Genomic DNA, 18,772 nt, shown 5'->3' on the forward strand with positions numbered 1-18,772 from the left:
GCACTTATCACAACTTATAATCATGAATGTATTTGTTTTTAATTGTTCTGTGCAGGACTTCCCGACGGCAATATGCTCCATGAGCATAAGGACAATGTTTGATTTTGTTAATCACTGCAGACTTAGAACCCGTCCTAGGACAATGGTGGATTTTTTTCGCCCTTAGTGAAAAGGAGGAAGAAATGCAGGACAAGAGACGAAAGGAAAGGTCAAAGATGAAAAGAGAAAATAAAATACCAAGATACAGAGAAAGAAAAATGTGCTCTTTCCCTGACTTCAGCTCAATGAATTTCCATACAACTATAATGCACAATAGCTATTAAAACTATAAATGGGAGGGGTGCCTGGGTGGCTCAGTTGTTTAAGCGCCTGACTTTGGCTCAGGTCGTGAGCTGACAGGTCTGTGCTGACAGCTCAGAGCCTGAAGCCTCTTCGGATTCTGTGTCTCCCTCTCTCTCTGCCTCTTCCTCCCTTGCACTCTGTCTCTGTCTCTCTCTCAAAATAAATAAGTAAATAAATAAATAAATAAATAACATTAAAAAAAAAAAAAAGATGTTAAAAAACTGTAAATGGGAGGTTCTGTCCTTCCAGCTTTTTGTCCAAACACAAAACCATTGAGCAAGTTGTTTGAATTAAATACCCTCACAAAAAACTCTCCCATTATCAATATTTCTGTAATGACAGGCAAGAAAAAATGTGCATCTTTAAAGGATAAAATTAAATTACTTGTCCCTAAGTTAAATATCTGAAGGAGAAAGGAAGCCAATGTTTCAGAAAGGGAGAAAGAAAAGCAATGTTTATAATGGCAGCCAACATGGACTGGGAGTGAGGTAACATGGTCCAGATTCTGTTCTGCCATGAGGTAGGCAGTTACTAGGGAATTCACTTACTTTTTCTTTTCCTCAGTTTCCTCCACTATAAGTTATCTGCAAGACCAGTGCTCCCATTCCACTAAAAAAAAAGCCTGTTACTTTATTAGTCATGCATTTATGTAACATTCATTCAATATACAGTGGGTCTAGATAAAGGTGGATCTGGGCTCTGAACAGTCCGCCTAGATCATTGGTTAGGGAGTGCCTTTGAAGTTGGGTTTTTGTTACTATTGATTTTAGTGATTTATAAAACTTAAGTTTGTATTGGTTATTCTGACCTGTAACACTTTGAAAAATCTTGTGGAAGTGTTTTCTTTACTAGCCTGAGTTAAAGGAAGTCATCCAGAGGAACAAGGGACAGGAGGCTCTTAGATGTTATATTTCTGAAGTCTAAAGTATATATTTGATAACGTTTCACAGCTCAGAGGAAATGAGCCTCTTGACTGAATCTATGTGACTCTGTTCAGGACTGATTACCTTCAAATAAATTTCCTTTAATTTCAAAGTTGGCAACAATCTGGGGGTCTGCCATCAGAAGATAAGTTGTTACTGATCTTAGAAAAGTGATACTGCTAAAGTATAGGGAACAGACTGAGACTGACATCTATGATTGAGGTGCTAAGTAAAGTCAGATATAAGACTCATTACAGTGCTCCATGAAGAGTCATCTGACCTCATTTGGGCAGAAAAGGGAAACTTGTTGTGGCAAAATATCTACTATATGTCAGTCATTTCTTTTTCTGCAGGCCTTAATTTCTGGCACTTTACAGAAAACACATAGTGACCAAGATTGTCTTTCAGTTCACTGATAGAAAGATCTTTGGATCTTTGGAGTATAGCAGGTTATGACGAGAGAGCAGACCGGGGGCTGCCTTCAGTGTAAGGTGTCACTGTGCAATTTCCTGTCTGCTGCAGTCATGCCTCTGGACAAACTGACTCCCTGGGTTGCACAGGAGTCCACCCAAAGTTACAGGCAGAAGCTGCAAGTAGAAAAGATAGAAATCTTCCAAGCTATAAACCTAAGTCTTTTTTTTAATGTTTATTTATTTTTGGCAGAGAGAGAGAGAGAGAGAGAGAGACAGACAGACAGAGCATGAGCGGGGCAGGGGCAGAGAGACAGGGAGACCCAGACTCCAAAGCAGGCGTTGCCGGCTCCAGGCTCCGAGCCGTCAGCACAGAGCCCAACGCGGGGCTAAAACCCAGAGACCGCGAGATCATGACCTGAGCCGAAGTCGGACGCTCAACCAACTGAGCCTCCCAGGCGCCCCTAAACCTAAGTTTTTTAATAATGTTTTCTCTTATATACATGTTACATGTGTATAAATTAAAAATTCTACATTAGAAAACATATTGCTAACTGATTCTCCAAAGCAGATATTTTGATGTGCTTTTTAAGTAGATACATTAGCAAAGAATTAGTACAATGTTAAGTATAATTTTACTTCTATATTAATTTTGTGTGTAAACTGGAGCTTGATCATTGTTATAGCATTATGAATCTATAAAACATTAATAATCATTATACAATAGTACCTTTTTGTACCCCAAAGACATCTCAGAAGTCTTGTCCTCAAACCCAAGCTCAGATGCCATGATTTTCTGTCCAAAGGTTCATTTTCCTACACAGTCCAGTCAATTCTCCTCAGGGCTGGGTACTTTTACCACTCCTGCTGCCCAGGGTGACCTGACCCCCCCCACCCCCACCCTCCCCCGTCAGCTTTAAACTAGGCAGAGCTTGGTCTAACTCAATTTTATCCTCTTTCTTTCAGCTCCATACTCTCTGCAACCCTGGCATTTTGGGATTCTGGATCTCATGATGTTATTATTTTTGTCCACCTGTGTAACTGTCAGCAAGTAAGAATCTTTCTGAAGCTCAGTTTCCTCATTTGTGATACGACTAATACCCTGTGCCCTCAGCACCGTACGATCTCAAGTGTGCTGCAGGAAACACAGCGCATACGATGCATATTAATGACATCTGAATAACTGAAGGCTATTTTCTTGTTTCTGAGGTTTATGCCTCGCCTTTTTTCAATCCACAACTGAGCCCAGTGTCATGTGACATGTCCCAGTGTATGTTCTCAGGCACAACCCACAGCATTCATAATGCCAACCACCAGCAGCAATTCACCAGACTTTGGTCTCCAATCCTTCTCTGATGTTCATGCTCAGCAAGTAAAACAAGGAGCTGGAGGGACAGACTTCAAGGTGCCACTCATAATTAAGCAAAGCAAACTCACTGTCACTTTCACCTTGCCTTCTCATCATTGTGATTCAGTCTCAACTGTCCCCAGTCTCCTCTGAGGGTGGTCTGTGTGCTGGGCTGGAGGAGCTTTACCAAGATCATCACTGCCTTGCTTACTCAGTAGTTCCTTCTCCAAAGCCTAACGCTGGATACATTCCATGAAAAAAGCAAAACAAAACAAAACCTATGTCTGATCTCTAACTGGCTCAGATAAAGAGTATAAGACTGGTCTATAGCTATAAGTCATGATAAAAACCTTGAAAATGATAAAATCATTTCACACGCACATATTGCAAACAAAATAAATCTTTTCCTATAAATCCAAAAGAAATGTTCTCTAACTACATCTGAAGGAGACTTTGAAACCCGTAGGACTTTCAAATAAAGTGCCCATCCACCTGAGGAGGATTCATAATTAACAAAGAACTGTTTCCTGTTACTGTCTGAATGGCATCAGAAGGCATTATAAAAATAGGATATTGTTGTAGTTACTATTTCTTCAATATGTGTTTTCTTTTAAAATTAGACAGAAAAGAATGATTGATCAATTGATATCCATTCTTTTAATTTCTATTATGTTGTAAATCCACCTCACTGCTTTGAGGGCAATGTCACATAGAAAGAAATATAATCTCAAAAGGTTATGCCAAGGCTCTGACATAAACTCTTCAGTCAAAGACATGACTACAGCTATTTGAAAAAACACAGGAAGGACCTAAAAACGAGTAGAAAGATGTCATTCCCATAGTTGGTATAAACACAGTACTTTGAATTATAGGTTTGGCTCATGTAGCTAGCTAGCTACACTATATACGAAGGTAGCCACTTGACACATGGGGCTATTAAAGTTAATTAAAATTAAATAAAACTTAAAATTTAGTTCCTCAGTTCCACTAGCCATATTTCAAATACTCAGTAACCATATGTGGTCAGTGGCTACCTCACTGAATAGTACAGATATACAACATTTACATCACTGTAGAAAGTTCTATAGGTTAGAATAGCACTCTCTGAAAGCCACGGATTTACTAACTGCCATTTATTAGGTTTTTAAGATATATAAAACTTGATAGACATTGCAGTGGTCTTTTTAGGTATCATGATCACATATCTTGGCTTTTCTAGAACAATACCAGTATTTCTTGTTTGTATCACTTTCAGTAATATGAACCATTAAAGGTAAAAGTAAATGCAACAAATTAAAGTTTTAGTAGGACTTTTTATATTAAGTAAACAGGGGGATTCCTTTGTTACACCACATGTCCCAAATTTTGATGCAAGAAAAAAACCCAAAAAACCCAAAACTCATGTATATGGTGAATGTAGCCAAGATTTTCTGCTTTCTCTAGGAAGGGTCTCTACTTTCTCTAAGTGACTCTAGCACACATGCCTGTGTCTTGTCACTCACCGAGCTCTGGATGGGTCTGGGCCCGGTGGAACAGCTGAGCCACCTCCCTGCTGATACCTGCAGGGAAGAGAGTAAACTCTTTGTACCACCACTCGGACCTTGACTCCTGACCACGGGGCAGCTCCCTGGCTTTCCACTGCATCCAGAAGAGAGTCCCTCAGGGGAGCTTGAGCTGGGAAGCATTGCTTGGTTTCCTCATGTCCACGGGTGCATTCTGTCCTCATGGTAGTGAGATCACTACACATAACCTGGCCAAGACATGCAAAGGAACAATCTCAGTTTAACTAATAACAGCATGGCACACACCAAGTAATGATATTCTCAGGCAATTCTCTGATGTAACTGTACAACACCAAAGGAATGATGAAGATAAAAGACATGGTGTGTGTCTCTGTGTCTGCCCTGTAACTAATGCTGCTGAGGCGGGCAATGTGAGAAATCACATGGAAACAGCAAAAAGTGTTTCCAGTCAGTGGAAGCACACGTTGTCCTGAGTCTTTGAAAACATGCAGAAAGTCCTGCTATTACAGTACTTCATGGTAATCTAGAAAATTCTTGTATGAGGTAGCAATCGCAGCAGGACAAAGTGAAAAACAAAAAATGACTAGGGTTGAAAAAATAAATCATATTATTAAGTGCTTTTTATATGCAGTGTACTATGCTGGGTACTTTATAGGCTCATGTAGCCTCCCAACAACGCTTTACAATAATATTAAATATTGTAATAAGATAACACTTCTAGAACACATCCCAGGCACTCTTCTTTATGTACTGTGCTTACTTATATAACAAACATATTTAACCTCATAGCCATCCAAGCAGGTAGATTATCATTATTACCATTTTAAAGATAAAAATATTGAGACACAGAAAAATTAAGTATTTCATGAATTTAATATCCTGTAGCTGTTTACAACTATATGTTAAAGCAGTAATACACTTTGAGCCATAAATTAAATTGATTAGAGAGCCCTCCTTTTCCCATAATCCCCTTCATACACTTCTTTTGGTTATCAAAGGGGGAGGATGCTTGACGACATTTACAAACAACATGAAAGTCTGTGTACGTTTCTCTTTCTTATGTCCCCTCACACTACCTGTCAGTCTCAGCCTTCTGTTCGGTGCTAACTCAGCTAACTAGGCGAACCTGAGATGGTACACCTGGCGTCACAGACACTTAGAGCCTGGAATGGTCCCCAGAGTGCCCTTCATGCCTGCTGTAAGGGAAATTTAGGGGCTCCCTAAATTCATCTTGATAAATGATCATGATGGAAAGCCAATAAAATTCCAAAAAGCAATGTATAATCTCAGTGTATAATCTCAAGTTTATGTGGTTCTTTTTGTCCCAAGGGATATAGATACTTAGAAAAAGAAAAACATGTGACTTTTTTCGTATTTAAGAACTTAAAAGCTTAAACAAAATTCTTAGACAATTACAAAATAAGAATTAAAAAAAATGAAAACTCATTTATTTTGACAGATTAGGAGAAAGATTAAAAATGAACAATTAGATGAAATACTGTGAAAGCTCACAGCTAAACACTGAACTACAGCAGGCATAACAATAATAACAAGATGTTTGGGCATATATATTTGCTGAATATCTGAAGGGAAACCAAAGGTAAACATCTTCACTTTCAATTCCAATATTATTACGAAGCATAAAACCTCTAAACCAATGAAAGTTTACCTGGCCTTCAGGAGATTTAATTGTTAGATTCTTAAATATAAACATCTGGGCCAAAGTGATACTTCTTCTTGGAAGGGGTGTGTCCCAACAGTGCACTTCACGTATTATTTTTGAATCTTCTTTGGTGACAATTTTCTGACAAAAGTAAGTATTCAGAATAACAGGGCAACTTCCATTTGGGATAACAAGCTTTTGCCTGGAAAAGAGAAAGAAATATAACAGTTTATTTACCGTGTTGGATTCCCCTCATGTTCTTGCTAAATCAGGAATATAAAGGGCAAAGACTCGCCTGCTATGGAAAGACAAAACTAAGCCAGCCCATTAAGTGACAGCAACAGATGAATGGATAAAGAAGATGTGGTTCATATATACAATGGAATACTACTTAGCCATAAAAAGAATGAGATCTTGCCATTTGTGACATAGACTTAAAGGGTTAAGTGAAATAAGTCAGACAAAGATAGGCAAATACCATATGATCTCACTTATATATGGAATCTAAAAGCAAAAACAAACAAACAAAAACAGAAACAGTCTCATAAATAAAGAGAGCAAACTAGTGGTCATCCGAGGGGATGGGCTTGCAGGGATGGGCAAAATGGGTGAAGGGCATTCAGAGGTACAAACCTGCAGTTATAAAATGAATAAGCCATGGGGATAAGAAGTACAGCATGGGGAACATAGTCAATAACACTGTAAAACTTTGTATGATGGCAGATGGTATCCTATCATGGTAAGCACTGTATAATGTACAGAACTGTCAAATCACAATGTTGCATGCCTGAAACTAACAGGATATTGTATGTTGACTATACTTCAATAAAACAAACAAACAAACAAACAAACAAAAGTGAAACCCACCCTCACACACTGAAGAATGAATGTCAATGGAATGAATTCTACTTTTCCAGTGTAAGTCCTGTGTTGGGATAAGGGGAATGGAAGAAGACCATGTCAGTACCTGGGTTAAAGCTTCCTCAGATCTCCTAGTCTAGTAGGTGATGGCCTTAGGATGCTTCATGAAGAAATTAAGGGAGTAAGCAAAGACTATCAACAGGCTCAAAGAATTTCCCAGACATTAAAAGAAATGCTATTTATAAATAAAACGTTTAGACATTTTGGTGGCTCTAATCTTTCAAAGAACATGACATCAAGTCCCAAAGAAGCTTCCACCTTCACTATCAAATGGAGCACAGTCACAGAAATGCCTCATGTTTAAGTAGAAAAGGAGTCTGGGAACATAAAAGACAAAATTTTCCTGGTTCCATTCAAATACCAGATTTGAGAAGACTCGTCAACGCTCATTCCTCAAAAGAGGTAATGCTGCTACACATCAAGGAAAATTTAGGACTTCCACTTCCACTCCATTTAGGAGCAGACATCTTTTTCTCTAATTTGTCCCATTAAGCACAACTAAAATGCCTGACATTAGATATCAACTAAACATAAGAAGATACTGAGAGGTGGGAAGAAGGCATGCCAGCTAGGCCCTAGAGACCTTGGGACCTAAGGAACAACATACTGGTGAGCTTCTGGGTTTTCTGTTTGTCTCTTATATCCCAGACTTCAAACTGAAGAAGGTGGCAACCTAATACAATGATGCGTACAGATAAAAAAGCCCCTGCAAAAGCTACTCTCTCCAACCAAAGGTAGGGAAGGGGCAGCCTGGTGAGACACAAAATTTTTAGAAAATGACTGTTCTATTCTAGGCAAACATCACAGAAGACCTGTGACTCACTACCACACACATGAGAAAAGGATGAGTGGGGAGCCCTGACTTGCACCCTCATCAGGCTGTAATAAAGTCTCTAAAGCCCAGTTGGGGTAGTGTGAGAGAAGGCAGGATAGAGTGTTGGGACTTCCATCCCTGCAGGCTTATAATAGCCTTCCCTGATCAATCCCCGCCCCTGCAACACACACACACACACACACACACACACACACACACACACACACACACTATGACAGTGGAGACCACCTGGGGGTCTGGACTTCCACTCCCACCTGACATCAGTAACAAGTACCCTTCCCTGCCCCTCTGGTGTACAGTCAGAGTAGGCCCAGCAGAGTGTCAGGACTTTCAACTCCACCCAGTGGTACTGTAGCTACCCTCTATCCTCACATTTTCCTCCAGTGTTATCAGTGGAAACCATGTGGGAAGCAGCACCCCTGGCCCTCCCAGCAAGGGTTATGTCAGCTGAGGTCTAGCAGGAAGCTGGAACTCACATCTGCTCAGCAGTAACAATGAGTTCTTCATCCTTCAAGTATCAATGGGGATCAAGAAGAGAATTTAGACTTTTACCTCCACTTGGCAGTAATAAGCCCCCCACCTCCAGCTCCCTCCACTTTTCTTCTCAGAGCAGTGTCAGAAAAATTCCCCTAAAACAGGTTTAAATAAGATCCAGATTCTCATATCATAATACCTCGATGTACAGGTTACCATCTAAAGTTATTTCTTATACTAAAAACAAGGAAAAAAAATCTCAAAAGAAAAAAACATAATACATGGCAATGCTGAAATGACACCGAAACAGTTTTAGAATTATCTGACAAAGATTCTAAAGCAGCCATTATAAACATGCTTCAGTAAGCAATTATGAACACACATGAGACAAATGAAAAGATAGAAAGTCTCAGCAAAAAATAGGTATTTTTAGAATGGAAATTTTAGAACCAATTAATAAAATAGTGAAAATAAAAACTCAGTGGGTTCAATGGCAGAATGGAGGAAACAGAAAGAAATCAGTGAACTTGAAGATAAAAATAGAAATTAAACAATGTGGACAACAACAATAACAATAATAATAACAAAACCAGAATTAAAAAACAATGAACAGAACCTCAAGATCTGTGGGAAGGAAGAAATAAAAATGGAAAGATACAGGTAAGTACAATAGGCTTTCCTACTCCTGCAGGGTTTTCAAAATTGTATTTATAGTTGAAGCAAAAATTATAACAATGTCTGATATAGTTCTAAATGCATGCAAAACCAATATTTTTAAAAAATTATATTCTAATTAAGAAGAGTTAAAAGGATATAAGAGATAAGGTTTATTATATACTTCATAAAAACTGGCAAAATGTTGACCCAGTAGACTGTGGTAAGTTATATGTATAAAATATAATGCCTAGAGCAATCAATAAAATAGCTGTAAGAAAGATACATACAAAAAAAATATATATAGATCAAAAGAAAATTCTAAAAATTGTTTAGATAACCCATATGAAGCCAGAAAAAAAAAAAACAGAAATGAAAATAAAGAGAATAACATGAAGAATACAAAAAGTAAAAAGGTAGACCTATGTCTTAACATATCAATATTTACACTAAGTATGAATGATCTAAATAAACTAGGTAAAAGACAAGGATTAGCAAACTGGATTAAAAATTATGATCCATCTATATGCTGTCTACAAAAAATTCACTTCAAATATAAAGATACAGGTTGAAGGATGGGGAAAATACATAACATAAACATTAAGAAAAATATGAAAATATAGCAGGGTATCAGATGAAGTCAGTTTTAGAGCAAAGAAAATTATGCAACCAGAGGAACATTACATAATAATAAAAAGGTAAGTCTGCCAAGAAGACACAGCCATCTTAATATGCACCAAACAATGTAGACTCAAAATACATAAAGTAAAAACTGATAAAACTGAAAGGAAAAATGACAAATCCACAATTAGAAATACAGACCACACAGCTGTCTCTCAACATCTGATAAAACAACTGGACAGAATGTCTGTAAAGATACCAAAGAGTAAAAAATACCATCGATCAACAGGATCTGATAGACATTTATAGAGCATTCCACCCAACAACAGCGAAAATACACATTCTTTTACTGAGCCCATAAAACATATTCCAAGAAAAACCATATTATAGGACATAAGACAAACCTGAATGAATTTAAAAGAACTGAAACACAGTAAACTAAAAATCAACAGAAAGAAAAGAGAACTAAGAAATAAAGAAATAAAATAACAAACAGTAATAAAAACAACACACTTCTAAGTCATCCATGGGTCAAAGAGGAAGTGCCAAGGAAATTTTTAAAAAATAATAAAATAAAACATTTAACTGAGTGAAAATGTAACTTTAATATACCAAATTTTGTATGAAACAACTAAAGCAATACTGAGAGGAAATTTTTATAGCAATTAAAGCTTACATTAGAGAAGAGGAAAAATCTCAAATCAGTAAGCTAAGCTCTGAAAAAAATGAGCTTATATGAAAAAAAAAAGACAAAATAAACCCACAGTGGATAGAAGGAAATAAATAATAAAGAACAGAAATAGATGAAATTAAGAATAATAGAAAAAAATGCAATGAAGAGTTGACTTTTTGATATGATTAAAAAAATTAACTGACAAAGGAAAGAACAGAGAAGATATAATCACCAAAATCAAGAATGAAACAGAGGATATCACTACAGACTATGAAGACATCACAAAACTAGTATGAGATTACTATTAACTGCTATATATATGAAATTATCAATAACTTAAATGAAATGGACCAATTCCTCGAAAGCACAAACTACCATAACTCAACCAAAATGAAACAGATGATTTGAACAGACCTATAAACAATAAAGATATGTATATATCTTTTATTACATATATAAATATGTAATTTAAAAAGTCCCAGAAAGATAACTCCAGGTCCAGACAGTTCCACTGGAGAATTTTACCAAATGTGCAAAGAAGAATTAACACCAATTTTATACTATCTTTTCAAAAGGAAAGAACAGAGAAGATATAATCACCAAAATCAAGAATGAAACAGAGGATATCACTATAGACTATGAAGACACCACAGAAGAGGAGGAAACACTGCCCAATTCACCTTATAAAAATAGTACTACTCTAATAAGAAAACCAGATAAAGACAGTACAGAAGAAGGAGAAGGATGAGGAAGAGGAGGAGGGAGAGGAAAAGGAGGAAAAGGAAAAAGAAAAACCACAGACCAACATACCTCAGGAATACAGATGAAAAATCCTTAATGAAATACTAGTAAATAGAATTCAGAAGTAAATGTAAGGATCATACAACATGACAAAGGGGTTAACTCCAGGGATTCAAGTCTCATTTGATATTTGAAAATCACCTCGACCACATTAAAAATGAAAAAAAGTCTTATATTTCTTCAGTAGAAGCAGAAAAACTATTTTACAACATTGAACACTGATTTATAACCAAAAAGTCAGAAAACTAGAAATAGAGTACTCCCTCAGCTAGCATTATAATTAATAGTGATGGAGTGAATGCCTTCCATCTAAGAAGGGAAACAAGGCAAGAATAGTCATTCTATTTTTTCTTTTCTTTTTTTTGTTGTTAAAAAGGGGCCTATGTTCTTTCTTCACACATAGGCCATTGAATACTTTTCACAGCATTTTCCACAAAGAATAAGGGAAATGGAAAAAAAAGAGGTCATGACAATTATTTACATTTTACAAATTGAGGGAAGGAGACTCCCAAGGGCATATGAGGTCACCTTTACCAAAGGTAAAGAAGGAGCAAAATTTATACTCCACCGACTTCTGCTGTGCCGGGTTAATGTTGCAGATCCTCTTACGCCCATAGAATTCAAGTGCCCCCAGCCCCCCCCAGATGGCCAAGGCCTGGGGACTCCAGGACCCACTTGACATTTGTCCCCTTGCTGCTCACTGAGCCCATCATCTACCTCCACCTCCCTACCTATGCCTTGGGACAGTGGAAGGGCCCAGAAGAGAAGATGGCATGGCAGGTGATAATGGATGCAGTTTGGCTACATGGCTATGACTACTACCACAACCTGGCAACTCTCACCCTAGCGTATGAATTCTGAGCCAACCTGCAGACTGCCGCTCCTGCAGAGTAGTAGACTGTGTTGGAGAAGGGGGCCATGTTAGGACCTGAGAGTCCAGGCAGTTCTGGAGGGCAGGCTTGCATGCAGCCCATGCCAGTGGGGTCCTCACCCTTCCATGGCACTCCACTGTGTGCCTCCCATGCAGTGTACCTGGAACACAGTTTCCAGAGGGACCAGCTGACTTTCCTGTGCAGCAGTGGGCCACTGGCTCGCCTGCTCTCACCACTTTTATTCAGAGGGCTGGAAGTTCTTGCCAGTGCAATGAGGCAAGACAGGGGTAGGGGAATGACATACAGAACAAAAAGGAAGAAATAAATCATTCCTTATTTGCAAATGACATGATTGCTTGTGTAGAAAATTACAAGAGAGCAATCGACAGAAAAACTCTAGAATAAGTGTGTTCAGCAAGATTACAGCATATAAAAAATGTATTTCTATATACTATCAATGAGCACGTGGACACCAAAATTGAAAATATAATTCATTTAAAAATGCAAATAATGACAAAAAACATTTCATGTAAATCTAAGAAACATATATATTACTTGTGTGAAGCTATAAAACACTGATAAAATAAATCAAGGATCTCATAGAGACATACCATATTTAGTGGCTCGAAAGACTCAATATCATAAAGATGCCAATTCTCCCCAAAAGGATACATAGGTTTAAAACAATTCCCATTGAAACTCCAGCAAGATTTTTTGCAGATGTACATTAGCTTACTCTCAAATTTATATAGGACATTAGCAAGGTGGCAGAATAGAAGATCACTACTCATATTTCCCCTTAAGAGCAATAATTTGGTAGCCATCTGAGTGTGATAAAAGATATATAATTAGTTTGATTGTGGTAGTTATTTAACAATGTATATAAAATCACCATGTATACACCTTAAATATATACAATTTTTATTACCCATACACCTTAACAAAGTTGGAAAAAAATTTATATGGAAAGGCAAAGGAACTAGGACATCTAAAACAATTTTGAAAAAGAAGAATAGAGTGGGAGGAATTACTCTCTTTACTTTCAAGACTTATTATATAGTTACAATAATCACTACTCTATGATATTGTTGGAGGAATAGACATAGATCAATAAAACATTATAGAGAACCTATTAAGTATACTCCACGCTATACTATATGTAAGTATACAGATACATATACAGATCTGCCCAACTGATTTTTCACAAAAGTGCCAAAGCAATACAATAAAAGAAGTAGACTCTGGATATTCATAGTCAAAAAAAGTATGAGCTTCAAACTAAGTCTCAAACTTTATATAAAATTTAACTCAAAATGGATCATGAACATAAATGTAAACAATAAAGCCATAACACTTTTAGAAAAACATAGGAGAAAATCTTCAGTACCCAGGCTAGGCAAAGTGTACTTAGACTTGAGATAAAAAAAAATTTTTACCCATAAAAAGAAAAAAAAAATTACAAAACTGAACTTCATCAAAGCTAAAATCTTTTGCTTTGAGCAAGACCTTTTTAAGAGGACAAAGAGAGAACCTACAGAGGTAAAATATTTGCAAATCACATATCCAAAGAAGGACTATGACCTAGAATATATAAAGAAATCTGAAAACTCCACAGTGAAAAAATGAACAATCAAATAAAACATGGACAGCTGTCACTAATAGACAATTCACCGAAGATATAAGAATGGCAAATTAGCACATCAAAAGATGTTAAATGTCATTAGCTATTAAGAAAACACACATTAAAACCAGACTTATATAGTACCTCTATACTATCAAAATGGTTAAGACAAAACATAGTGACACCATTGAAAGCAGATGAGAATATAAAGAAACTGAATTGCTCAAACATTGCTGCTGGGAATGTAAAGCTATATTATATAGCCAATCAGAGAAAGGTTGGCAATTTTTAAAAACGCTAAACTTGCAATTACCATACAACCCAGTGCACTCTTGGGCATTTATTGCAGAGAGATGCAAACTTATGTTTATATAAAAACCTATGTAGGCATGTCTGTAGCAGCTGTATTCATAACAGCCCTGACTGGAAACCTAAATATCATCAATGGGTATGAATGGTTAAGCAAACTGTTAAATCCATCCATACCACAGTACTATTCAGCAATAAAAAGGAAGGAAGCACTGATACACATGACAACATGGATAAATCTCCAAGGAATTCTGCTGAGTGAAAATCCCTAAAGCAATACAGAAGACACTGGTGCTTGCTAAGGTTTAGGGGTCTAGTATATTCCCACAAACTCTATCCAAAAATAAATTTGTAATAGTGAGGTTTTAAGCCTATAGGCTATAGGTATGGTAACTCAGAAGTTAAGAAGAAATTGTGAGAGATGGAGAGACAGAGACAGAGCTAGACACATACATGCAAAAAGAGACAGGAGGAAGGGAGGAACAGAGACAGAGACAGTAAGAAGAGGCTGTAAGAAAATTAGAGGGTGGGGGTGGGGTACAGTGTCTTGCACTGTCTGGGTACAAATGCAAATATGCTTCACACAGCCAGATGGATGAAAGATGTCACAAACTTCCAGCTTTTGCTTTCAAGTTAATCTAAAAAAATATGATAAAGTAATATTATTTTAAAAACTAAGTTAAGAAGAAGAACGTGCTAGATAAAGTTTTTCTATTTAGAACCTTTCAGTTTACAGGTAAACATTACCAATATTAGGGGCGCCTGAGTAGTTCAGTTGGTTCAGTGTTCAATTCTCGATTTCGGTTCAGGTCATGATCCCAGGGCCATGGGATCAAGCCCTGCGTAGGGCTCTGTGCTGAGTGTGGAGCCTGCTTAAGATTCTCTCTTTCTCCCTCTGCCCCTCCCCCCAGCTCATGCACACACTCTCTCTCTAAAAAACAAAACATTACCAATATTAGAACTATGTTCTGCTCAATTCAGTCTTGTTTAAGGCCGTTAAAGTTAAACTGAATTAAAAACAGCAAACCACTCCAACTAAGTGAAAGCTTACTTTAGCCTTTCTTCTCTGATACCAATAATCACTACAATTTTCAAAGCTATTTTAATGAGTTCAACCTTCTATTTTTTCTATGTAGCTCAAATCCAAAAAAGGATATCTTCCTTACTTAATATAAGCACTATTTCAAAAGAAGGTTAATTCACTGATTTCGATAGCATTAGATATTCCTTGTCTCCTGGGTAGGACCACATGGTTAATTATGAGTAATTTATCTACAAGGTGGCATAATTCACACACACAATGCAAACCCTAAAAGGACCATTTTTCTGATCTCTTGTTGACAAAGTGAATAAACTCATGCAAGATGCAGGATTATTGCATCAAAATGAATAAAAACAATTAATGTATTTGGCTTAGCCCTCAATACAACTACATTAGATAACTGTACAAATATACCCATGATCTCAAGCATTACATTCTTGGTGTTTTTGCTTACTTTACTCCATTTCCTTCTTATTTATGGGCACATAAATAGAAGAGGCCCTTATTTAAGGGCCTCTTAAAGGTTTCAAATTCCTTGCTAATCACTATTATAAAGCTAGTATTTTTATTAGCTATTAGTTTAACACTCCATATTTTAATATTTACCTAATAGGAACATAGGCCTCTTTAATGCTAATAGTTCCCTTATCCTAATTTTAATGTTTAACATTCAGTTCTACATAAAAATATTCAAAACATATTCTTTTTTTAAAAGTTTATTCTGAGAGAGAGAGTGCGCATGTATGTGCAAGTGCATGGGGGAAGGAACAGAGAGAGAAAGGCAGAGAGACAGACTCAGAGAGAGAGAGAATCCCAAGCAGACTCCATGCTGTCAGCACAGAATCTGCCACGGAGCTTGATCCCATGAACCGTGAGATCATGACCTGAGCCAAAATCAAGAGTTGGATACTTTACTGACTAAGGCACCTACGTGCCCCTCAAAACATATTCTTGATAAAAAAATTAACTTCGAAATTTTGTGATTCGTAGTAAGGTTGACTTGATAGGAATCCTTTTTAGCAATAAAAAATAGAACTCTTTTAGTTTCAAATGGAGTTTGCTGATATGCAACTAACAAAAATAAACATTAAAGTGATGCAGTTGGAAAAAGTGGTATTGTTCTTAATTGTGTATCATTTTGCAATATCACAGCATTTCTGTTTACTCACTCAGCTCTCTACCTTGGTGGCTGGCCCAAAGTCAGATCTTCAAGATTCCCAGGGATGGAGATGATAATATGCAGTGTCCTACTAAACAGGCAGATTTTTAAAAGTTTCAAGAACTTTTTAAAATCATTAAAAAAGATTTACCTGGTAACTATAAATCTGGACTTCTTTTATAATTAAACGAATCACTAAAGATTTAGCAAAAAAAAAAAACAACTCTATTTTGAAATGTGGCTGAGTAATTTTATATTTTCAAAAAGCACTTACATATGTATTTCAAACATTGTTAGCTTTGCTTAAAAGAAGGAAAACCCAAGGCAGAAATAAAGGTCCTTTGGCCCAGCTGTGGGGCTCTGAGAGAGACAAGAACTCAGGCCATGCTATTACAGCACGTGGCCAGCTCATTCAGTCCTGTATCTTCTGCAAGAAAATAGGGGGAGCATTTATACTAATGATGACACAAATGTTTATTTAATAATACATAAAACAAAAATGTTGACTGTACACATTTAGTAAAATTCTTCTTGATTCAAGTTAGTCAAACTGAATTAAGTCTAGGAGAGAAAGGATTTGTAAGGAAATTTAGTTCATTACTTCAAATTACAAATTAAAACCATAGTCCTTAGAAAAGAGAAAGTTTTGGAAAGTCTTCTGAAATAGATAGAACTATTTTTCATTATTGGGGTATAATTGATATATCGTGTTATATTGTTTTAGGTGTACAAAATGAGTCAGGATTTGTATATACTGTGAAATGATCATCACAGTAAGTCTAGTTAACATCCCTCACCATATATAGTTACAAAATTGTTTTTCTTGTGATGAGAACTTTTAAAGTCAACTCTCTTAGCAACGTTCAAATATACAATATTATTAACTATAGTCACCATGATGTACATTACATCTCCAAGACTTGTTTTATTACTGGAAATTTGTGCCTTTTGACCCCCTTCATTCATGTTTCCTGCCCCTACCACCCTGCCTCCGGAAACCACCAATCTGTTTTCTGCATCTATGAGCAGACATGACTAATTTTTTACTAGCATATCACTTGCTTCTTTACAAATAGTACTAAGATTTGAAAATAATTGATTCTCTAAGGTAAACATACTTGAAATCTTGTTCAAATTTCTCATATACTCACAAGTACCCTTTACCTTGCAAAAATAACTATACAGGTAAGCATAATCTAACTAGATCCATAGGATGAAAATTTCTGAATTAGGGAATCTGAATAAGGTTTAAAATGATTTACCATAAAATGGGAGGTCTGAAATTTTAGTTACAGATGTTACTCTGAGGGTCTGGGAAATTAATTCAAATAATAACACACCTTGTAAAATATATTTGGAAGGCTAGTTGATATAGGAAAGACCTTAAAACTCTTATCTAGGTCCATTTGGTTCATTTCACTCTTTTTACTGAATACATTTCATGTGCCAGGTAGTAGGCTAGGGAGCTAGGAATCCAGTCAGAGGTAAGAAAGAAGGCTGAGTGGACGGTTTTACTGCAAAGGAAAAGGGTGTTCCTGAGTTAGGACATGCCAACTCAAACAGGATACTAAGTAAGCCCACTGGGGTTAGGGAAGGCTTCCCAGGAGAGGGAGCCAGGTAAGGGCCGTCGTGGGTCAATGAGGGCAAAAGTGCAAAGAGAGGCACGGAGGCTCCCAGAGGCTGCCCAGTGGCAATGACCACAATTTAATTTCAATGTGGTGAGCAAATATGTCTCACTGCCACATCACTGAGTCTCTGCAAAAAAAATTTACACGTTCAATTTCCTTTACTAGTAGGAAGAAGTTAGAACTTTTCAGTATCTATATCTATGATTCCATCATTATTTCTCTAGGTAGTATGACCTCTTGACTTGTTTTTTAATTTTTTTTTTTTAATTTGAGAGAGAGAGAGAGAGAGAGAGAGAGAGAGAGAGAAAGGGAGAGAGAGCACGTGAGCAAGTGGGGGAGAGGAGCAGAGGGAGAGAGAGAATCCTAAGCAGGATCCATGCTTAGCATGAAGCCCGACTTGGGGCTTGATTCCATGACCCTGGGATCATGACCTGAGCCAAAATAGAGTCCTGCACTGAATCGACTGAGCCACCAGGTGCCCCCAGTTTTGTTTTATACTGCAATCCAATATTAGCTGCTGTAGACCTTACAATCACCTCTTGATGTGTCTGCCACAAATGTTATGTGACAACTAAAAAAGGTTTACAGAGTATGTATGTGTTGAGATTAATATTGTACTATATTTAACTAGTATTTCTAAATATCAAACTGAAAATAAAAACAAACCTAAGTGTTAAACGTCACTTGATAAATCACATATACAATGAATGACACCAGTGAACATTATCATGACACTGGGCTCCCACTGATTTTTCTGTTTAAGGAATTTGAAGAATATGCATTTACTTTCCAATAAACTCTCAGAGCATCCCTGAAATAGTAGCAGAATGGACTAAAATATGGGAGAGTTACACACACAAATGAAACACACAAAAACTAGAAAGTAACAGTCTTCAGTGGAGTCCAAGTACTAAGGTTTCTGGTGTAAATGTCTTTTTCTTTTTAATAGAGAA

General features: G+C 36.9%; 2 protein-coding genes across 2 annotated transcripts in view; one reads left to right on the forward strand and one right to left on the reverse strand.

The window, feature by feature from the left end:
• Nucleotides 1–3,609, forward strand: part of LOC147572152 (uncharacterized) — a 50,737-nt gene extending 47,128 nt beyond the window's left edge. Inside the window, exon 3 of the mRNA XM_086694924.1 lies at nucleotides 2,642–3,609. Within this exon, the coding sequence (XP_086551050.1) occupies nucleotides 2,642–2,858 (217 nt within the window). The 3' untranslated portion in view covers nucleotides 2,859–3,609. The remainder of the gene's footprint in view (nucleotides 1–2,641) is intronic.
• The window catches only part of SPIDR (scaffold protein involved in DNA repair), a 504,871-nt gene that overhangs the window by 135,676 nt on the left and 350,423 nt on the right, over nucleotides 1–18,772 (reverse strand). Inside the window, exons 9-10 of the mRNA XM_086694922.1 lie at nucleotides 6,216–6,411; nucleotides 4,526–4,773 (exon numbers count right to left, since the gene is read on the reverse strand). Coding sequence (XP_086551048.1) covers nucleotides 4,526–4,773; nucleotides 6,216–6,411 — 444 coding nt within the window. The remainder of the gene's footprint in view (nucleotides 1–4,525; nucleotides 4,774–6,215; nucleotides 6,412–18,772) is intronic.

The sequence above is a fragment of the Puma concolor genome, chromosome F2 (assembly GCF_028749965.1).
Source record: "Puma concolor isolate L17-30 chromosome F2, mPumCon1.1.hap2, whole genome shotgun sequence".
NCBI lineage: Eukaryota > Metazoa > Chordata > Mammalia > Carnivora > Felidae > Puma > Puma concolor.